General features: G+C 35.1%; 1 protein-coding gene across 1 annotated transcript; it reads right to left on the bottom strand.

The window, feature by feature from the left end:
• Positions 1 to 358: 358 nt before the first annotated feature.
• Positions 359 to 1781, bottom strand: LOC112776141 (uncharacterized). The gene has a single exon (XM_025820171.3). It carries the CDS (start codon positions 1234 to 1236, stop codon positions 679 to 681), a length of 558 nt encoding a protein of 185 aa, XP_025675956.1. The 5' UTR covers positions 1237 to 1781; the 3' UTR covers positions 359 to 678.
• Positions 1782 to 24433: the final 22652 nt, after the last annotated feature.

A 24433-nucleotide genomic window follows, 5' to 3' on the forward strand; every position in this document is an offset into this window, starting at 1 on the left:
CAGAGTTTATTATATATATAAATGATTAAGCAAACCAATGCATAATTATGACTCCGTTTAAAAAGTTTTAAAAATAATTTTTTTAAATTTTTAACTTATAAAAAATAATAATATTAATATTTAGTGTAATTTTTAAAATTAAATTATAATTTTTTAAAAATTTATTTAAAAACTTATAAAAAAAATTTTAAAAAATAATTTTTTTCATAATATTATTATTTTTTATCATATTTTTACAAAATAAATATTTTTAAAATTAAAAATTCAAACATAAAATAATTTATTATTTAACTATTTTTTTAAAAATAACTTAATTAATTAAATTTTTTATCCTGAACCTAAGTACCTAATAAAATACTTCTATCAGAATACTTGTTCATCTATTTTTATTTGTATTCATCTTTACATCTTTTATATATAACAAATGAAAGAAAATACATAAATTAAACATTCGTAAACCGAAAAAAAAAAAAAAAAACCATATTTTTCTTGGCGCCAATAGCATCTTCAGTTAATTCAGTTCATCCTATAGTGCTAATTATATATCTCTAATTCCCCTTCAAATAAAAAGGGGGAAAAGGTGAGAAAGATTTACATGTCTACAAAAGTTTTTTTGGTAAACGAAACAGATCCAGAAGTTTCTTTTCTGATTTTTCTTTTTTCGGAGATTAGCTTTCTCTATTGTGCCGGCAAGGACTCGTGCCGCCACGACTCAGTGAAATCGGCCGAGTCACAATATACATCAGAGTGATCGAAAAGGCCATCAAAAGCTACGTAATCAGTGTTGCTCTCATAAGCAAACCCGTTTTCAAAACCAAACGAGTCGTAACTCGGGATCCGATCCTCAAATTCCCATAACTCGCCTATTCCGGACGAGTCAGACGAAACACGTACCAACTCAGCCGCAGCGTCCTCACCGTTCTCCTCCAGCACCACCAAGGAGTTCCCCGGCGGCGGAAGGCCAAGCTCGTCGTCAGAAGCCTCCTGAAGGTAACCGATCTGAGGCTGAGACTCGCCGGAATCTGACGTCACAGGGAACGGAGCTGGCGAGGGAGACGCGGAAATCTCCTCTTGCAAGCTCCTCATGACGGAGTCAAGATCCTGAGTGGAAGGCGCTTCGTCGGCGTCGTTGAAGAACTCGAGTAAATCGTCCCTGAGTCGCTTCGCCTCGGGCGATTCCAGCACTGAGTCGTCCGAGTCACAACGGACCCTCTTTTTGCCACTCGTATCTTCCATAATAGTAATAAAATAAGAAGCCCAAAACGGTAGCGTTTTAGAACCAATAAGAAATATGAACTAAATAAACTTTAGCTGCCTATCTGGTGGTGTTTGAAAGAGGGTTGACACGGTGCATTGCGTTGTGGTGGCGATGAGATCTGAGAGGGGCTTATATATAATGGGGACAATAGAGAGAGAAAAAGCAAGAGAGAGATAGGAAGACCTGTGAAGAAAAGTTGAGTGAAGAGTTGTAATGATGCTGACGCGACGCAGGCGCGTGGGGACCAAATTCTTGGCCCATCACACACATTGATTTGCCTTTTTGTACCCATGTTTCTCATTTCTGGTTTCCTCCGGTGCAAATTAATAAATAAAATTTAAAGAAAATGGTGGCTACTTTTTTCCATTTTTAAAGCATTAAGTTGGGTTGAATTCGAAGTTGGAGTCCGGACCATTGGCGTTGAGTAATTATTATTAGACTATTTGTTAAAACCTAAAGTATAATTGTATATTTTATTATTGTATTCTCATCTACAGGATACTTCTTTTCTTTTTTAAATTGAAAATTTAAAGTAAAAACAATTTTTTTACCAATTTTGTTAGGAAATTAATTTTTTAACTAACAATCAATTTTTATTAAGAAAATAAAGAAAAGAATAAATGTTAAATAATTGTTAGATAAAAAAAATAATTCTTACTTGATATGAGATGTAGAAAATTATTTTGAAATATTATTTTTTTATATATTTATAGAGGTGTGCTTATTTCTTTTTTTTTTCTTTTTTTTTTTAAGTAATTATCACCGAGCATCTAGTACTCTCACGTAGGCGGGGGCCCATTTGCCTAGTCAGTCAATGACAGTTTCACGGCTTCGTTGCTTTAGTAGGATCGATTCGGGGCTGTTTCTTTCTTTTTGTTTGTTAGGTAGGAATAGGAAAATTCCACATTGCGGGTTAAGTCTGAGGGCGTTTCGGGAAGGAAACTTGCTTGTTGTTTATTTTTATTAAATTGATGAGATTTGATTTTGATTAGACTTGAAAATTGCATTCTAAATCCCAAACAGGTGGTGTGACTCAGCAGAAAAGATTTCGTGGAATATGTAGATAAAAGCTTCGTGGGAACGACCAAACGAGTGGGTTGAATAATGGAGTGTTCTGAACGTCAATAATGTTGCATTAAAAACCTTTACGATAATGCATTCCAATATCACTGCCTCAATCAATGGGAGACATCATCTCTTCTCGGCTAATTTTTTTAAAGATGGAAGAAAATGCAATCCGGTGTAATAGTTAGTTGGTGTATTATTTTAATATAAAAGTTATTTTATTTTTAAAAATCTTAATTAAAAATTAGACTTTTAGTTTTGAGGAGTAATAAAATTTATAAAAAAATTTGACAGTTAAATTTTATGGTACACAAATTAAAAGATTTTATTTATGTTGAAATAATTTCTTTTTAATCGTAAAACAAAATAGAGGGTCCGATCCTCCGATTAGTACGTTAAAAATAAATAAATATTAAAATGATAAATTTGAGAGTTAAATTTGTATATTTAAATAAAATTAAATAAAAAAAATAATAAATATGAGAATCAAATTTATATATTTAAAAAAATTAAAATCAAAAGCAACAAATTTAAAGGTTAAATTTATAGATTCTACATTATGGTAAAATACCCTAAGTTTTAATAATACTAAAAAATACTATTGAAAGGTCAATATTAAAATTAAAAAGTGTCTCTTCTTTTCTTTTTCTCTATTTATTTATTTAATAAAATAATCTATAATTACTTTTTATATTTTAAGTTGATTTAGTATGTGTAGAAATTTATAAAAAGATATAAAATTACTATTTAGAGTAATATACTTTTCGGGTACAAAGTACAAACGTTTGCCACCTGTGTTTTAAAAACTGCTTTCAATTTTTGGAAGGAAACTTTTTCCGGGTTTAAAAGGGCTATAATTCCCAAACATTACTCAATAGATATGTTTTATCTTTTATGCCATTGTGGAAGGGCTTTTTTATCTAAATACGCATGGGAAAATGATTTATTCCCTAAATACGCATGGTTTGAAATTGTGCTCAAAATACGCACATCCATTTCATTTCTGCCGACCACGAAATGGATTCTAACTCCATTTCACAAGAAGCACCCACGAAATGGACCTGCTGCATGTCAGAAAACAACTCAAGCCCACCTTCCACGAAATGGAACATATCACAGGGAGCATCCACGAAATGGCCAAGCCGTCCCTGACACAAACGAATTGGTGGACATTAGCTGAGCCAACAACGAAATACTTTTATATACTATGTTCTTATAATAAGCGAGTTTAATTATTTTTAGAAGGCACTTCAATATATAGAAGAGAAAAAAATTATTTGCTAGTATTTTAGCCATTTATCAGTTAAAGCAGTAATAAAAAGTCATCTTAATTTTAATTATATTTTTCAAGTAATATCAAAATTTCTGTAATTATAGTCATCTTAATTTGTAGTGTTTGTTACTATAAAATAATAGAGTAATTTACGTAAATAAAATGTTTGGATTCTAATTTTATGCAAATACAACTTTTGAAATATGAAGATGCAAATGCATTTTTTTATATGACAAATGTTGCTTTTTTTTTTATAGTGCTCTAATTTTTCAAGTATTTTATTAATTTTTATGATATTTTTATTATTTTTTGTTAATATAACTTCTTTTTTTATCTTTTACTACATTATATTTATGTTGTGTATGAAATTTTTTATTTGATTTGATTCATATGAATTTTATTTATTTTTTATTATATTTTTTTCATATGGTATATGTTGTTGGTTTTATGAAATTTTTCTTATTTTTTATTTGTATAATTTTTTTTATTTCTTTGATGTACTCTATAAAAAAGACAAAATAAATAAAAAACTAATCATAAGTAACAATATAGCCATAAATAATGAAAATTTATAGTTTAAAATAATACTAAATTAAAGAATACTGACAGTGCTAGAAAAATTATAGAATATTTTATTTTTATTTAAAATTATAAAATTGATAGTACTCTCTTTCATATTTTTATTTTTTATTATATTTATTTTACTATGATAAATATTTTTATATATTATCTAAACATATAAATTTAATTGGATATTTGTGAAAAAAATTTTACACTTTCATGCATCAAAATTAAATTTTTAAATATATATATATATATATATATTCTATTGTTCTTCCAAGTTTGATGTCTATTATCTGTTTGTTTTGATTCATATTCAGTTCTAATATCTCACTCCTCCATTTTGTGGATGCCCCCTGTGATATGTTCCATTTCGTGGAAGGCGGACTTGAGTTGCTCTCTGACACGCAACAGGCCCATTTTGTGGGCGCTTCTTGTGAAATGGAGTAAGAAACCATTTTGTGGTCGCCAGAGGTGAAATGGGTATGCGTATTTTGAGCAGAATTTTAAACCATGCGCATTTAGGGAATAAATCATTTTTCCATGCGTATTTAGGTAAAAAAGCCTTGTGAAAGAGTCGGCATTATCATTTTGATTAAAAATTAAAAGAATAGTAAAAAATAAAAGGCTCAAGAATCTTGTTATGAGAAGAAGGGTGGTGTTTTAGTTGAAAATAGGGATAAAAAATGTATTACACATTAGTGGACGTATCAGATGATAGATCTAACACGTAAAGCGTGTTATATACATTACACAGAAAATATGGACGACAGGTGACGAAGACTGATTGACTGAAACTAGTAGTACGTGGGGAGTGTGTTGAGTCAGCACGTAAAAGGCGTACTGAGTCAACATGCAAAAAGCGTGCTAACACGTAACGAGACCTGGTTGGTTGAACCAGACAACACGTGAAGGTGTGCTGAGTCAGTCACATATTTATTTATTATAATTATATTTATTATAATATTTATATATTAATATTTTAAAATACATGTTCGCAGCCACATATTTATTTTTAAAAAATCAAAATATTTATTTTTTTATTCATTAGTATATTCATAACAAAAATGATAAAATATATATTTTATTATAATATTTTTATAACAGATAATTAATCTCATCATAACAAAAAAAAATTACATATTAACGTTTATAAATAGAATATAATTATATTTTACAAATAAAAATTTTATTTTAAAATATTTATAAAATACAAAAAATAATATTCTTACTACATATATATTTATACGTAAAAAAATTTAAAAAATTTAAATACATAAATAAATAAAATTTAAATACATAAAAAAAATTTATCAACTTACATAAATTGAATGATCCAAATAATTGATAATATATTCTTCGGATACCGTATAATTACGTACCATTTTTTAATCTCTACAAACTAATAATGTTTTTATTCAAAATTTTTTTCTTCTAAATCAATACTCACACTACTATCACTACTGTTGCCAATACTCTCTTCACTTCTACTGCGCCATATAATTTTTTTTTTCCTTCTTTCAAGCTACTCGCTCATACAATCCTTTTTTCTCTCTTAGTTCCTTGCTTCAACACTCTTTTTGTGTGCTTCAATGGAAGGGAAGAAGATTGAATTCATACAGGGTTGAAGGCTGCTCACTGATTACCAGAGTGAGAGGCTGTTCCTTGCATGTAAGTAAGCCTGCAAAATGTCCCTTCCCGTGGTGCTGCTACAACGTTGGAACTCAACGAAACCCTGCACCACTTCATGGGTTTCACAGCACCACGTGTTGACAACGAACTGTCACCCGCCCCTACTCGCCACATCAGCACGCTCCCTGCGTGTTGACGGGGTGCTGACACGTCACTGACCGGTTCAGAAACCACGTCCCCGACATATTGACTGGGACACCACACTTTAGTAAAACATCTCCTTTACCAATATGCAGCCAATACACCAAAAGAAGTTCCATAATAAAAATAATTTTTGAAAATAAAATGTTAAAATTTTGCAGGGTTATATATATATATATTATTAAAAAAATATATATTCAATCAGAAACGTATCTACATATACTAGTGTGCGAGCAATTGTCTCCGTTAAACTTTTTTTAAAAATTAATAACAAGTATATATGTGTAGATAATTGTCTCTATTGTAATAATTTATTTGCCCCATACTTCAAAAAAAAAATCATACCTAAAGTCAAGTTTAAAATTTTAAATATAAATAAAATTATTAATATTAAATATTTTTTATAATATATATCATTTATTTATTTTTTATTGTTTCATTTAATTTATTTTTGTTTATACTTTTTATATTATTTTTATTGAAAAAGTTTTTACCATAATATCATAAAATGTTAAATTTTTAATTAAATATCAAAAATTTATTTAAATATTTTTAATAGAAAAAGATATTATTTTATCTATACCTATGTAAAACGAGAATTGTGGTTGCATTGTTTAATTTGAATTTTTATTTATCTAACAAGTTTTTTATCCATCTCACATAATTTTAGTAAAAATTCAAACACTAAAATAAAAAATATAGAACATTCTAAATTAATTCATTCGAGTTATACTCTTGGGCAAAAAACGTTAATAAGCCAAGGCTAGTTCGTATTTACGTATATCAGCTGTTCCGTCCGAACCAGCCGAGGTATAGGTCCCCAACGAGATTTGCTTAGTTCCAGGAGCTGTACGTCGTCAGGGAGGTGGTCTCCAAAGGTAACCTCAGTGTGGTGAAACACGGCAGCGGGAGCACCTGCAAAAAGCACTCTGACGCTCAAGTAAGTGTATGAGTTAAGAGGAGTAAAGAGTATGAGTTAGAGTGAATTCTATCACCTGTCCTTCTTAGGTTGTTTTCTCCCTCATTTTATAGATGACTGGGGCGTCAAGTGGAGCCTGACTTGTTCCGATATTGGTGGCTTGGATGATGAGTTCTGTTTTCGCAAGTAACGTCTATGGGGTAGTGTATAACTCACGTGCGTGTTTATTTCAGTTTTGGTTTGGTTGTTTCCGAGATTCATGGTCGGATTGTTGTTGCTGATGCTAATCCCGAGCTTAGCGGGATACACGTCATAGCCCCCAAGCTCGGCTGGCATTGTACGTAAATGATAGACGAGCTTATTGTTTTCGTTGTGTCTTCTGGTCTTGGGCCGCTCCAAAATTGGTCTTCAATGGTGTTAAATGGTCTTGGAAGGCGTTGCTATTGCTTTTCTTGCAAAACGTGCCCGCTTTTAATGCCTTTATTTGCCGTTTGGGTTATCCACGCTTGTTTAACGGTTGTGAAGTATTTACCCACTAAGTTAGTGGGCTTGCAATAATTTTCCTTTGGGAATTTCGTTGCTGTTTCAAATTCTTTCTGACCTTTGCCATGACTTCTAAAGGTTCGTTTTTTCCTCTGTAGTTCGTTTTCTTTTCTCTGTTCTTTCTTCTGGGATGGCGAGGGATAAAGAAAAAGATAAAGTTGTGGAGGAGGATGAATCCAACCCTTATTACTGGGTTCATGATGATGTGAGGACCCACTCCTCTTCTTTTGTTAGTGCCGACTCCATTGGTGAGCTTCGTAGCTTGCATGTCGTGAGGGAGGGGTCTGGTATTGCGGTTGAGTTCCTTCCCTGTTCTAGTGAAGATAGGGTTTGCGAGAGGAGGGGGGATTGGCAGTATTTCTACTTTTATACTCCTTGTCTTATTGAGCTTCACGTTAGGTTCCCGTTTTCTGCATTTGAATGTGATGTGTTAACCCAGTTGAACTGTGCGCCTTCACAATTACATCCTAACTCTTGGGCGTTTTTGCGTGCTTTCCAGTGTTTAATGAGCTTTCTTTCTGCCCCTTGTTCTCTTGCTGTCTTCTTTTCGTTGTTTCAGGCGAAAGGGGTTCGAAAGGGGTTATGGGTATGTCTGAGCAGTTACCCTGGTCGGTCTCTCTTTCTTCTTTATAAGTCTTCCTTTAAAAACTTTAAATCTTTGTTTGTAAAGGTGAGGTCGGTGGAATCTGAATGCCCTTTCTACCTAGATGACGAGTTGGTAGAGAGATTTTCCTTGTACTGGTGTTCGGAACCTTGTCAGATTCTTGAAGCTGTTGAACGGAGTGAGGAGGAGGAGCAGTTACTTGACTTTTTGGTTGAGAGTTTTGCTGGGGGGGAGTGTTTGTCTATTCCTGACCTTCTTCGCTATTATGACTCTGGTGATATGGATGGTTTGAAAGCATATTTAGGTATTTCTTGACTGTTTTGTGTTTGTTTCTCACTTGCTTTATTTATTCTGACCTTTTGTCTTCTGTGTAGGTGGACGGGTGCCTCTTCTTGATCCAGGGCGTCTTCAGACTTTTCTAAAAAAGAAAAAAGAAAGACTCACCGATGCCTCTCTGGCAGTGAATGAGGGGGGAGGTGATATTGCTCAATCTGTTGCTCAGGCTGCGTCTTCCTTTAAGAGAAAAAGGGATAATGTTGAGAAATCTGTGGAGGTGATCTCGGAGGAAGTAAGGGAAGTTGTTGGAGGTGGTGGGGTTGCCTTTGATCGTCAGAGAAAGCTTCATGGCTTTATTCCTGGCTCTGGATCGCATTCCTTGTGGAGTGATCAATTTGACTTCGCCGATCTTTCTGATAAGGTGTCTCAATACCCTGATGATATGCTGATGACTCACCGCGTTGGCATGGAGTCTCTTGGTAAATTTGTTCAGGTAATGCCTGCTATAGTTTGAGCATTTTGGTATACTTCTTCCTTGCCTTTTGACTTTTTGTGGTTTTTTATGTTTGTGTAGATTGTTGCTTCTCGCCTGATGTGTGTTGGTCGAACTACCGAGCTTATCGGTGCCGAGCAGCAGGGGTACGTGAATCGGGTTGCCGATCTGGAGAAGTCGCATAATATGAGGATAGCTGAGTTGGAAAAATCTGCTAAGGAGAAAGATGATGCTGTCATTAGTGCTTTGGCTAGGGCAAAGGATTCTGAAGAGGAGGTGACTCGCTTAAGGGACCAGATCCGTTTGCTGCAAGCTGAAGTTATGGAACATGATGTGGCCAAAGGTCGGCTCACTTCTCGCGTTCATGAGTTGGAGGAGCATGGTATGGAGATGTTCTCCTATGGATTTGAACGAGCTGTGAGTCAGATCGCTGTGCTGGCCCCGGATTTTGACAGTGATCAGCTTGATATGACTAAGATAGTTGTTGGTGGAAAATTAGTTGTAGATGGAACTGCGGAGGAGCACGATGAGAACGCTCCTCCCTCTTAGTTTGTGTATGATTTGTCTATTATTGACTATTTTCTTTCGTTTGGCCGTGGTTTGGCCTTGTTTTGCTGATACTTTTGAACTATTTTGTTTTGGCCGAGGTTTAGGCCAAGTTAATGATGTCATTTTGTTGTTGATTTTGTATACATTGTTCTCCCTTATATGTTGTTTGTTAGGCTTAGATTTGAGAGAAACATTCAATAAGTTGAATATATTGGGCGTCCGGCCTCGTTAAAACCCTTGCTTAGGCAAAACCCTTTGTTTTGGGAAAAAAGCTCTAAGGGGGAAAAAGAGTGCCTTCATCCGCTGATTGTACAATTTATGATCTATACACTTTTAGTGAGGAAACATTCCAGTTTCCTGATACTGGGCTGCCCTGTAATGTCTGTAATTGATAAGCCCCCATTCCGAGCACTTTTGCTATTCGAAAGGGTCCTTCCCAGTTCGCTGCGAGCTTGCCGTGTGAAGGAGGTCGTCTTGCGTCTTCAGTTCGTCTGAGGACAAGGTCGTCTTCTGAGAAAGCCCTCGGGACGACTTTGCTATTGTCTCTTCTTGCAGCCAATTGTTTCATGGCTCTTTGTTTGATTGCTGCGATATCCCTATCTTCTTCGATGAGGTCAAGCTCGGCCCCTCTTATGAGAGTGTTGTTTTGTTCGTCGTATAGCTCGGTCCTAACTGTGGGTGTTCCGACTTCTACTGGGATTAGTGCCTCTGCCCCGTATACTAACCTGAAAGGTGTTTCGCCGGTGGTTGTTTGTGTTGTAGTGTTGTAGCTCCATAGTATTTCTGGGATTAGCTCGGCCCATTCACCCTTCGCATTGTCAAGCTTTCTCTTTATTGCCTGCAATATAACTCGGTTAGCAGCTTCGGCTTGCCCATTGGTTTGTGGGTGTTCGACCGAGCTGAAATAGTGCTGTATATTAAAGTTGCTTAAAAATGTGCCGAGGTTATTATCGGTAAATTGTCTACCGTTATCTGATATTATTTCTCTTGGTATTCCAAATCGGCATATTATGTTTTTCCATATAAAAGATCTTACCTTTTCGGCTGTTATCTTTGCTAAGGGTTGCGCTTCTATCCATTTTGAGAAGTAGTCGATTGATACTAAAAGAAATTTTATCTGACCTGGTGCTACTGGAAATGGGCCGAGGATATCGAGTCCCCATCTTTGAAAAGGCCAGCTTACCTCCATACTATGCAATAGCTCGGCTGGCTTTGTAGAAATGGCTTCATGCTTTTGGCATTTATCGCATTTCTTGACTTTCGCTATGCAATATCTTTTTATGGTCGGCCAGAAATATCCTGTTCGGACGATTTTTACAGCTAGGGCTCCTCCTCCGATGTGATTTCCACATACGCCTTCATGTACTTCGTTCATTACTTCTCTAGCCTCCTCGTTGTTCAGACATTTCAGTAACGGTTGTGAGATGCCGCGCTTATACAGTTCTCCTGCTACGCTTTTATATAGGCTTGCCTTTCGTCTGAAGTGTTGCGGATGAAGCTCATTTTTAGGCACGGTACCTGTATTGATGTACTCAAGAAAGGGTGTTCTCCAGTCATGGAGGTGGTTAATGTTTGTTATGGATATAAATTCAATGCTGGGTTTTTTAAGTGTCAGTTGTGTTAGTGCTGATGTTTGTGTGTCTGCCCTAGTGGATGCAAGTTTAGATAATATGTCGGCTCTAGTATTCTTTTCTCTATGTACATGTAGGATGATGAATGAATTAAATTTCGAAATAAGATCCTTTGCTATCAGCCAGTAACGCTCTAGCAAGGGATCTTTTACCTGGTATTCTCATCGGATTTGTTGGACTACCAAGAGGGAATCACAATGGGCTGTCAGGCTTTGTATCTGGAGGTTGAGGGCGAGCTTGAGTCCGGCTATGAGGGCTTCATATTCGGCCTGGTTGTTACTTGCTGGGAAGTGGAATTGTAGCGATTGCTCGGCCACTACGTTTTCTCCTTCTTTCAGAATTACTCCAGCTCCGCTTCCTTCTCGGCTGGAAGCTCCGTCTACATGCAGCTCCCAGTGCTTGTTGTGTTCGGCCGAGGTTAATTCTGATACGAAGTCGGCTAGGATTTGTGCCTTTAGTGCCGATCTTGGTTGAAACTGGATATCGAATTGTGAGAGCTCTATGGACCATTTGGTCAGTCGTCCAGCTAATTCCGGCTTTGTTAGTATTTGTCGTAATGGTTGGTTTGTTCGTACTATTATTGTGTGGCTTTGAAAGTAATGTCTAAGTCTCCTCGCCGTTGTTACGAGCGCCAAAGCTAGCTGTTCAATTCTTGGGTACCTTTGTTCTGTTGGCTGCATGACTCTGCTGACGAAGTATACTGGTTGTTGTGCTTTCCCTGATTCGATCATTAAGGCCGAGCTTATAGAGTGCTCGGAAGCGGATAAGTATAAGTATAAGGGCTTGCCAATTTCAGGTCTCTGTAGTACTGGAGGTGATGATAAGACGACTTTGAGTTCAGTGAAAGCTTTCTCACATTCTTCCGTCCATAGAAACTTTTTGTTCTTTGCTATTGTTTGGAAGAAATGATATGATCGGCTTGATACTGATGGTAGGAACCGGGATAATGCTGCTATTCTCCCTGCTAGTTGTTGTACTTCTTTGACTGTTTTGGGGCTTGCCATGCTGAGTATTGCCTTACATTTTTCTGGGTTCGCCTCTATACCTCGTGATGTTAGCATGAATCTGAGGAATTTGCCCCCTCGTACTCCAAAAGCACATTTTTCTGGGTTGAGCCTCATTCTGTATGTTCGGACTTGTTCAAATATTTCTTTAAGATCATCGCAGTGTGATTTCCCATGGGTGGTCTTGGCGACCATGTCATCCACATAGATCTCCATGTTCCGACCTATTTGATGATGGAACACCTTGTCCATCAGTCGCTGGTATGTTGCACCTGCATTCTTTAGTCCAAATGGCATTACTTTATAACAAAAATTTCCATGCTCGGTTATAAACGCGGTTTTGCTTTGGTCTTCTGGGTGCATGAGTATCTGGTTATAACCAGAGTATGCATCCATGAAGCTCAAGCTTTTGTAACCTGAGGCACTGTCTACAAGTTTATCGATGCATGGTAGAGGATAAGCATCCTTGGGGCATGCTTTATTTAAATCTGTGAAGTCGACGCACATGCGCCATTTACCTGAATTTTTTCTTACCATTACTACGTTCGAGAGCCATGTAGTGAATCTGATTTCTTTGATGAAGTTGGCTTTAAGTAGCTTTTCGGTTTCTTCCAGTGCGGCCTTTGATTTGTCTGCTCCGAGATTCCTCTTTTTCTGAGCTATAGGTCGGTTTGCTTTGTTTGTGGCGAGTTTATGGCAGATAATGCTCGGATCTATTCCTGGCATATCTGCCGGGGTCCATGCAAATAGGTCGGCGTTGTCTTGCAATACTTTCACCAGTTCTGATCTTTCCTTTCCTTGTAGTGCCTGGCCGACGTATGTGAACTGTTCTGGTTTCTCTGTCAGTGGGATTTTCTGGAGCTCGTCTGCTGGTTGAGGCCTCTCTTGGGTGTCTTCGCGCGGATCAAGCTCTGCCAAGGACAGTACCTCTGTTGCGTTATGGATCGCTTTGACTTCTTGCTGGAACCCTAGTCTTGGAGCCGACCTTTTCAGGCTTGCGTTGTAACATTGCCGAGCTTGTTGTCGGTCTGAGTGAAGTGTCGCTATTTTTCCGTCCTGTGCCTGAAATTTTACACATAGGTGAAAGGTTGAAACTACTGCCCTGAACATGTTCAGAGCAGGTCTTCCGAGAATAATGTTATAAGGACCAGGGCAGTCGACTATAAGGTATTGTATGTCGATGGTTCGTGACAATTGGTGGTTTCCCATCATTGTCTTCAACCATATGTAGCCCTTGATCGGTACTCTTTCTCCGGAGAATCCGACTAATTCTCCGGATGAAGGTTGCATAAGTTTTTCAGATAATTGCATTTTTATAAAAGTAGCGTAAAACAGAACATCGGCACTACTACCTGGGTCCAAGAGGACTTTTCTTACCAGTAACTCGCCTGTTTGGATAGAAATTACCACTGGGTCATCTGAATGTGGTGCGGCTGAGCATATGTCCCTCTGATTGAAAACGATTTCTAGGTTTGATGTGTCCTTGTCGTTATGTGGTGTTGTCCCTTCTATTGCGAGCATCGCGCGATAGTTACGTTTTCTCGCCGAAGTTGTTTCTCCTCCTCCGGCGAATCCTCCTGATATGGTGTTTATGATCCCCTTAGGTGGTGTGTTGTTTGGCCATTTGTTGGTGTCTTTTGCTCCTGAGGTCCGTTGGCGTTCCTCTCTGTCGTTCTCTTTATGCTTCCTTCCCTCGATGTATTTATCTAGGAGGCCCTGCCGGGCTAATCTTTCTAATAGGTCCTTGGCTATTATGCATTCGTCGGTTGTGTGGCCGTACTTTTGGTGGAAAGCACAGTGCTTGCTTTTGTCGACGAATCTCTGGTCTTGATAGCTCCCGGCCCTTGTTGATGGTTTTATGATTTTGGCGTTGAGTATTTCTTTGATTATCCTTTCCCTTCTTGTGTTGAACCTGGTGTAATTGTCAAATTTTGGGGTTAGCTTGAAGGGTCTCTTGAGGTCCTTGATGTTTGCCGACCTTGTGGATTTCTCATCCTCTCTTCTGGGTTGTCTCTTTTCTGTTTTTTCAGTTTCGCGGAGCTCTTCGATCTCCATCTGCCCCGCCGCCCTTTCTCGGAACTCTTCCAATGTCTTCGGCTTTGTTACTGCGATTGTTTCCCTGAATTTTTCGGGTCGGAGTCCTGCCTTTATGGCGTGCAGATGGACGGCGGGGTCTAGGTCGGGTATTTCCATTGTCGCTTCTGCAAACCTGGTTAGGTAGTCTTTCAAGTTCTCCTGGGGTCCTTGGCGAATGGTACCGAGGTAGTCTGATCCATGTACATATATCCTTGCTGCAGCGAAGTAGTCTATGAAGGATTTTGCTAATTCCTCGAAAGAAGAGATTGATCCTACAGGTAGTTTTGAGAACCAAAGCAGGGCTGCGCCATCGAGGTAAGTAGGAAAGGCCCTGCAAAGGACGGGTTCGTTATTAGGACCATTAAAGAACATCATAGATTGAAATTTCTTGATGTGAGCCCGGGGGTCACCAATCCCCTTATATGGCTCGAGGGAAGACGGTAATGTGAAATACTTTGGCATCTGGTAGTTGGTGATCTCCTCAGAGAATGGGTTGTCCAAGGTCAGCTTCTCCCTTGGTGGGTCAATACTCAGTAGGTCTGTTTTTCCTTTATGGCCGTTGTCTTCACGTTTACTGGCATCATTTTGGCTGGTTAGTTCGGCCAGCCTTTTGACCTCCGCTTGCAGTTCGGCCATTTGAGCCATGAGCTCGGCCTGAGTGTTTTGATGGACTCCATTATCAGCCATGCGCGAAGGTTGAGAATTCCTGCGTAAAAAGAAAACACGAGGTGCTATACAAAAGAAAAAGTGGGGTCAGTGTAACCGGACCCCACGGTGGGCGCCAAATGTTCCGTCCGAACCAGCCGAGGTATAGGTCCCCAACGAGATTTGCTTAGTTCCAGGAGCTGTACGTCGTCAGGGAGGTGGTCTCCAAAGGTAACCTCAGTGTGGTGAAACACGGCAGCGGGAGCACCTGCAAAAAGCACTCCGACGCTCAAGTAAGTGTATGAGTTAAGAGGAGTAAAGAGTATGAGTTAGAGTGAATTCTATCACCTGTCCTTCTTAGGTTGTTTTCTCCCTCATTTTATAGATGACTGGGGCGTCAAGTGGAGCCTGACTTGTTCCGATATTGGTGGCTTGGATGATGAGTTCTGTTTTCGCAAGTAACGTCTATTGGGTAGTGTATAACTCACGTGCGTGTTTATTTCAGTTTTGGTTTGGTTGTTTCCGAGATTCATGGTCGGATTGTTGTTGCTGATGCTAATCCCGAGCTTAGCGGGATACACGTCATCAGCCAAAATGAAAATCGTTTCAGCAATGAGGCAAAGCATATTTTAATATAATTCGAACCAGTATGGTTCGAACTAGATTTACGAATAAATCGAACCGATGCAGTTCGAATTACTAACAAAAAGATCACCCTAATTCAAACCAAGTTGGTTTGAACTAGAACCACACGTAATTCGAACCACATTAGTTCGAATTATAGAGAGAGAAGCTGCCCAATGTAATTCGAACCAGGCTGGTTCGAATTACACAAACCATATTTCGAAGGAGGCTGGTTCGAATTAGTGAGAGACAGAAATATATATATGGTTGTAAACGTGAGTTGCTCTCATTAGAGGGTGTAAGATGGCTAGTGAGGAGAGTTTTGTAGTGTTGGTTCACCACAGAGGATCCATTAAGAGGAAAACTTGTTCCGGTGTGAAGTTCACAGATAAGGATCCTCTCTGTATTGTCGTGAGGCCTACGACGAGCTATGATGACCTTGTTAGGTCTGTACTGATGAAACTTGGTCTGGAAGGTACGAAGCGGGTTAAGAAGTTTTTCTATCGCATTCCAATCACGGTGCTCCAGGAAACCGTGAAGTATGATTGTTTCACGATTGGTAGTGATGACGACTTGCAAGTCATGTTTCTTTGTCGCCGGCAGTTTCCGGAGGTGAGGACGCCGGAATTGTTGGCAAAGTTGGTTGATGTGGTATCCAGCTCAGGGGGTTCGAACCAGAATACCACCACTTTAGCCACGCTACCCGGTTCTAGTTCCAGACCTGCCGTTGCTTCTTCCTCCGTCCCTGTGTACAAGCCAGCGGTCCAACCTGTCGCCTCCCCTTCTTTTGCTGTTGATCTCAATGGCAGCGTAGGCGACGAGGTAGGATCAGGGGAATTTCTGCCGAACGCTTTACAGTGCGCTGCACCGCTTGGGATTGGTGATGGATTGTTGGGTGATGCAGAGGACGATGACGTCGAGTCGGATATGATTGATGATGACATCGGCGATGATATTGGAGCGAGTGAGCCCGCATCGGCGGTAGGTGGTTCTAGCTCTGGCACACAGCAGTATCCATCACATTTTTCCTCTTTGGACTTGGATACCATGAGGCAGGAGGGGATTTCTGGGCAGCCTGTTGGATTCGGAGCTAGAGATGTGGAAGGGACTGCTGGTCTGACAGAGTTCCAGGTTGGTCAGCAATTTCAGGATAAAGATGAGGCTCTGTTAAGTGTGAAGACTTACAGCATCCGGCGAGGGGTACAGTACAAGGTAGTGGAGTCTGATTATCGCCGGTATATGGGCAAGTGTTCTGAGTTCGGGAATGGGTGCACATGGTTGATTCGACTGAGTCTCCGGCAGCGCAAGGGCATTTGGGAGGTCAAACGGTACAATGGACCTCATACCTGTCTTGCCACCTCCATCTCGAGTGACCATAAGAGTTTGGATTAACATGTGATATCGGCGTTCATTATGCCGATGCATCCGTCAGCATCAAGGTGCTCCTAAATGCCACGGTCGCACACTTTGGTTTTAGGCCAACTTACAGGAGGGTCTGGTTAGCGAAGCAGAAGGCTGTTGCCCTCATCTATGGTGACTGGGATGAGTCGTACAACGAGCTCCCCAAGTGGGTGTTGGGAGTCCAGTTGACGATGCCTGGTACTGTTGCAGTCCTAAACCCTAAACCCTAAACTGGCAACCCCAACTGGTACGCCACGTCCTGAAGTGTGATCGTGCACTCTCCGAACGGCATATGGAACGTGTGCATCTCCGGACGCCATCGCTTGACAAAGGCACTGACAAGGGCCTCATCTAAGTGGAACCATCTATCGTTCAGCCTCGTAAGATGGTATAATCCGGCCATCTGCAAGTACGGAACGTATCTCTCATCAAGTCGCATGCCCTGCTGCCGCCGCATGCTCCTGATGCATCGCTGTGGCTGCGCATTACATGCACCGCATCAACAAAATAGCATACAAAACAACTAACAAAACCAATACTAAAAACAACCAACCTAAACCGGAAACAAAAGCACATAAATAAACCAATCTTATAAACCGCATAAAATTCCATTAACGAGCACCATATGGAAAATAACTATCATATACCACACAACTAAACCACTAACATAAAACAACTAACATAAACCACTAACATAAAATAGCTAACATAAACCAACTAATAAAAACCACTAACATAAAACAACTAACGTAAACTACTAACTAAACTACCAACATAAAACAACCAACATAAACCACTAACATAAAACAGGTAACATAAAACAAGTAACATAAACCACTAACATAAACTATTAACATAAACCACCAACTAAACCACCATCTAACCCGCATGCAAAACCGCTCAACTAAACCACTAGCAATACAACTACGATTAACCGCTAACATAAACCGCCACTAAAACCGCATGCGAAACCGCTAACTCACATATACCGCTAGCACGAAGTTTTTTATGTACTAACCTCGTCGTTGATGACCCCGGCTATATGAGCAACTCCGTCCAACCGATATAACCTTGCCGGATCGTCCCCCATCGGCTGAGTATTCCGTTCAGCTCTTTGTCGGATCGAATCCGGGTCGTTTTCTCTGGGATTTGGTGGGGTACGGAAATGGAACAATGGTTCGAATGAGGCTGATTCGAACTCCTTATATAGCCGAAATTCACATAATTCGAACCAGCCTTACTCGAATTACTATTGGAGCCAAATTTTGAGTAATTCGAACCAGGTTGGTTCGAATTACTTGGGAAGCTTTCAAAGGTATAATTCGAACTAGCCTTGTTTGAATTATGTGCATTTGGAGTTCGAACCAAGTTGGTTCGAATTATGTGCATTTGAAATTCGAACCAGGTTAGTTCGAATTATGTTGAACGAGTGTTCCACCCTAAATCGAACTAGGTTGGTTCGATTTATTCGTTAGTGTAGTTCGAACCATGCTGGTTCGAATTATATTAAAATATGCTTTGGCTCATTACTGAAACGATTCTCATTTTGGCTGATATACGTAAATTTGATGTTGCCTTGGCTGATATACGTTTTTTGCCCTATACTCTTTATAGATTTTGTAGCTATTGAGGTATATATTTTTTTTGTATCATATAAAAAATAATCAATAAAAATTTGATTTGATAGATATTAGATGCTTGACTAAGTGCTAGTATTAATAAGGGTGATTTTGGTTGCCAATGAGTTATAACTCAAATGGCATAATCTTCCCACACTCACCTAAGAGGTCGCGGGTCCCCAACCTTTTTATGCATACAAAATTATCCCTAAAGTTTAACTTAGTTTTAAAATCGTCTTTTTTACCAAAATCTTAAAATTTATGACCAAATTATCCCTAAGAAAAAATATAAAAAAAAAAAAAAGAACAGACAAGAGGGAGAAAGGAAAATGGAGACAGCTCCCACTCTGGTATGGTCTTCTTTCCCGATTTCTTTTTCTCAAACTCAATATCTTCGTTGTCCTTCTTCTTGGTAAACTTAACGGCAGCGATTCTAATAATAAATGCATTACTCATGCAATATTATCAAAACATTGAAATGAAAAAAATATTTTAAAATTAATATACTTTTAGATGTATTAATTACATTTATTTTTTAAAAATTTAACTAACTAATATATTCCAAGATTTAAATATCTAAAAATATTAATATTAATATTTTTTATTATTTTACTATATTATTTTGCTCCCACTTCTAAAATTTTTTGGATCCGTTACTGTATTCAATTACATGTAGATCCTTTTGCCAAAAATTTAACGTTTATGTCATATTTTCTATGGGTAAATTATGTAATTGTCCTAAGTTCCTCTAATTCCCAAAATGAAATATGAAATAGTTGAAAAAAATAAAATATAAAAAACAGCTTTCTTGAACATCATAATGATTTCAAACTAGTTTCTTCTGTACAAGAGTTTTACTTGTTTTTCTCTCTTATATCCGAATTGTCTATACCTAATTGGGATTATCAACATGGCACAACTAGTTGGAAGATGCAAGTTGATGCAACACAAGGTACGTGGCCTTGTTAGAGACAAAAGATGATGCACAATTTCTCAATCTATCATTTTCTTTTTATATATAATATAACATAACGTAATGTAATGTTATCGACTTATTGCGCACCGAAAAAATTAGAGACTATTATTAATTTTATTATATCATATCATATCTATATAAAATACTTTTTGATATACAAATAACATTACATTTAATAAAATGTTACAACAAGATTAGGATTGAAAATTACTAATCCTAAGGTGATATTTCTATAATTACTACTACTGTCTTGTCATGTCAAGAGGTATTTTAGTATGTTTCATGTGTTTCATGATGGTTTTTCTTTTTTTTTTTTTTAACGTTAATAAAAATAATTCTTATTTTTGTTAATAATAAAAATATTTGTAAAATATTTAAAAATATAATAAAATTATTAAAATTAAATATTCATTTTAAAAAATTTTTTAAAATTATATTTTGATGTATTTTTCACAAAAATAATTTAAAAAATAAAATATTTTTATTCTTAAATATGTTTATCTTATTTACGTATATTGTTTTTGTGATCTTTTGTTAACAATGAATAACACTATGTACTTTATATATAAAAAAAGGATATTAAAAAAAATTAGATACCGATATAAATTTGGTCTAAAAGTTTAAAATGAAATTTGTGAAATAAAAAAAAATAAATATTAAAAAATTATTAAAAATTATTATTTTTTATTATTATATAATCATCAATTTAATTTTTATAGTCTAGTATTACCCAAACAACATATTTATTTCATATTTTTAAATATTATTAGTTAAGTGATAATAAAAATAATAAATTTTAATAATTTTTTAATATTTTTAGTAAGAGAATATATGAAAAACTTTGACGTAGTTGCGAAAAACAGATCGAGCTACAGACATGGTGGCATTGAGATTTTTCGCACCCCATAAGCTAATGATCCCATTAGGGAGTAGCAGCATGTGTCTTATGTGCGGATATTCAAACCAATCCATAACAAGTAGGATTGAGTGGGGAATGAATTTTTGTGCGAATCGAATAGGATGTATGTTAAGTTTTAATTTTATTCGACTAATTTGTATATTATATATATATATGTTATATATTTATATAAAGATATATTTTAGGTAGGTATTGTTGTAACAAATAAAATGTTTATGAACTTACAATGATTTTATTTATATTTGTGTTATTAATTTTAATAAAAACTTTTATATAAAATTAGACATTTGATGTTTTATGTTATTTATGAGATAATTATTTTATTTGGGAAATGACTGTATTATTTGTGTTGAATTTTTAATTTACATACTCATCCAGTTATATAATAATTTTTTTGGTAATTCGTAAATAGGGTCGGATACTTTTGGATTGAAAATGAATAATATTAGAATTGAGACACTTTCAATCCGCAGGTAAAATTAAAGATGAGTCTAAACCATATCATACTCTATTTATTGCCATTCCTAGATCCCATACAAGCATAAATCATTCCTATGTTCTATTTTTGTAACACCAAAGTCATTTCCATTTCAAAATTATTTTTTGTAAAATAAAAAAAGAATTAGAAAATATTTTCAAAAAAAAAATAGACAGAGAAGTGAGAGAACAAAATAAGAATACATGATTTGTGCAGTTTATTTTGATAATTATGTTTGAAATGTGATACATGAATTAATGCATTTGTACATTTTATTTTTTATTTATAACTACATGAATTATTAAAAAAAAAAAAAACAGAATGTGAAATTAAATTGTAAACTAGGGGGAAATTATAGTATTTGCATTATAACAGGTAGAGTAAAACTAACAGGGTATCAATTCAATTTTTATGGGAATTAAATTCTTGAACGAAAAATAATTAAATTAATTTAAATAGAATTTAATTTATTTTTATTATTTTTTTTAAATTAATTCTAATTCAGATAGGTCCGATTTGAAATTCTATTTCATTGGAACTTCACTTAAAATTTAAAATGTTTAAAATATTTTTATAATTTAATTACTTTTTTTTTTATTTCTCTCACTCATTTTCTCTCGACGCCTCCCACTTTTCAGCACATACTCTTTTTTCTCTCGTCACCTTCTTTATCTTCCGTTCCTTTTTCTTCAACTCACTTAATATAATATATATCTATCTTTTTCGAAAGGTCTACTATGTAAATCTAAAATAATATTTGTTCGGTGGCTTACTTCTTGTCGAACGGGTTGGATCTGAAGGTGAGAAAGGTGGGGCGACTGGGAGATAGGCGCAGATGGGCCTTGGCACGTAACTCCTCCAGATTGCCGAGCAGTGTACGTAGAAAGGGAGGTGGTCCACTTGCAAAAGGACTCCGATGTCCAAGTCAGTGTCCGTATGAGATGAAAGGTTTATGTCAGGGTAGGTGAGATACTTGGGGGAGGGGTAGGACCCTCCCCTTATATAGTCTGTACTAACGTGGGCCCCACATGGATAGGCCCTCTTTCTTGAAAGCTTCCTCTCCATCTGCCTAGCTCTAGTTGTCCATATTCACACAAAAGGGGAGGGTGTCGCTCGGGTAGCCCCGTGGTGGGCTCCCGTCAACCCATCGAGTAGGGGCGTCCGCTCGACCCTGGTCCTAGGTTTGATAGGCTGGGCCGAAACAATATCCACACATATAAATTTTATGTGTTTAACTCAGGACACCAAAGATTTCTCAGTCTATTACGTTTGAACATTTCAAGTGAAGTTATGTTAATCATGACACTAGCAAAAAGTGGTATAATTTTATTCTATTTTAATGATTTTAATTAGTTGTTATAATTTATTATTAATAATTAATTTTTTTTACTTGCTATATCATTAGACCACTTAATAAGTTGGTTCTTGATAGTTCATGTTTGTTTTTTATTGTTGGTTTGTTGTTGTAACCAACCATGGAGAATCATTAAATTTTTAATTAATAATAATATTTTTTAAATTTAATATTATTAGGTTAATCCAATTTTTTTTTATAAGAGATGAATAAATTTTAGTTGAAAAATATAATTTTTAAATTATTTTATATAATTTAATAATAAGTATATTTATTATTTAAATATAGTATTATGAGTAAATAATAAAATTAGTCTTTGAAAGATCATTTATTTTTTAAATTAGTTCCTAAAAGAATTTTTTCATCAAATTAGTCTTTTAAAATTTTTAAATTAGTCATGTTAGTCATTCTGTAACTTTTTTTGTTGTTGATAGTATCAAACTCTAATTAAGAGGAGAACTTGAGACATTGAAATTTCTTAATTTGGGATTGCTAATTTTATAAACTAATTATGTTAATAGTTAATTAACATTTTTAAGTGTCTATTGGGGTGTCACTTAATCTGCTACATTAGTAAATTTTGACCCCATCAACAAAAAAATGACAGAAAAACTAACATGACTAATTTAAAATTTTTAAAAAACAAATTTGACGAAAAAAATCTTTCGGAGACTAATTTAAAAATAAGTAATCTTTTAAAGATTAATTTGACTATTTACTCATAATATTATATTAATAAAAGATAAAATTGTCTATTATAAAAATTTAATTCATTTGATAAACATTTCAAACACTAAAATTCAATTCTATAATTTTATTAATTTATTTAAAATACTAGAATTCAATTCAATTCAATTATGTACAATTAATAATTTTTAAATACACTGTAATTAATTAAAGTGAGATAATAATATTTTATAATTAGCATTATTCAAAGATAGGAACTAGGAAGTGGTCTATGTGGATCTTTTGTTTGAATCTTTGAGGGCTATAAGGTTGTCTGTGGTGGTGTCATCAACTCATCATGTTAGTGCGGTTCACGTTTAGAACTTCTAAGTGAGGAGGCCTCAGTCGTCTGGTAAGACTAGGATTTTCCATTGTTGAAAATTGAACAAGACCATACTTTTTGGAGACCAAATATTGTTGAATTTATTTATACAAGTCGTAACGTTTTTTTTTTTTTTTTTTTAAGAAAAATTGGCGACATGTTAACGAAGTTGATTCATTGTGAATTCAAACATTTGAACTTTCCATGAGTATAATTTTATAATTTTTTTTATTCAATTTAGGTTTAGAGTTTGTTTAGAGGTCACTAAGAGTTTATTTAAGTGTCATTAAATTATTTAAAAATGAATTTTTTAATATTTTTTAAATTTTAATATATTTCGTAAAATTTTAATAGTTAAAGTAAATACTAAAAAAATACAAAAACATTCAAAGCTACAATTTACATGAGATAGTTTTACATATATGTTAAATAAAAATATTTTTTTATATGTGAGATATATCTAAACATAAAATTATTTTTATTTTTTTAAATTTTTTTAAAAAATTATTTAATTTTTTTTTTATAAAAATTCACCCAAATAAATTCTAAATTGTTAAAAAATAATTTTTTTACATTTTTTAGTATATTTGACAAAATTTTAATATAGTAAAAATAAAATATTAAAAAAATAAAAAATATTTTTTAAACAAATTATAATTTATATTTTTTATTTAAAAAAATAATTTTATATTATTATATTCAAACATAATTATTAAAAAAATATATATTTATATGAGATATTTAAACATAAAATCATATTTGCTTCTCTAAAAAATCTATCAACAAAATTACTTAATTTTTTTTTTTTTAAGAATTCATCACCCAAACAAATCTTTAATCTCTTACATATTTTATTTGATTTTAAAATATTGCATTAAACTCTCATATATTGCTTTATGACACCCGAATAATCTTGCCAAATCATTATTAAACTACAGTAGATAGCGGGGAAAATACCATTTTATTTAGATTCAATTATTGTGTTGATTATTATAATTTTATTAAATTTATAATTAAATTTTTATATTTTTTAATTGAGTTTATATAGTATTTTTAATTTTATAATTAAATTATTTTCATGTCAAACACATTAAAGTTAGAATATTTTTTCAAAAAATATATAAAAAAATATAATTAAATTTTTAATTGCGAATACATTTAATTTATAAAAAATATTTAGTTACTTCTAATATTTTTTATATTAAAAAATCTTATTTACAACATTAAAATTAATATAACAATTTAATTATAAATTAAATAAAATTATAAAACCAATAGAATAAT

Source organism: Arachis hypogaea, chromosome 19 (assembly GCF_003086295.3).
Source record: "Arachis hypogaea cultivar Tifrunner chromosome 19, arahy.Tifrunner.gnm2.J5K5, whole genome shotgun sequence".
In the NCBI taxonomy this organism is placed as follows: Eukaryota; Viridiplantae; Streptophyta; class Magnoliopsida; order Fabales; family Fabaceae; genus Arachis; species Arachis hypogaea.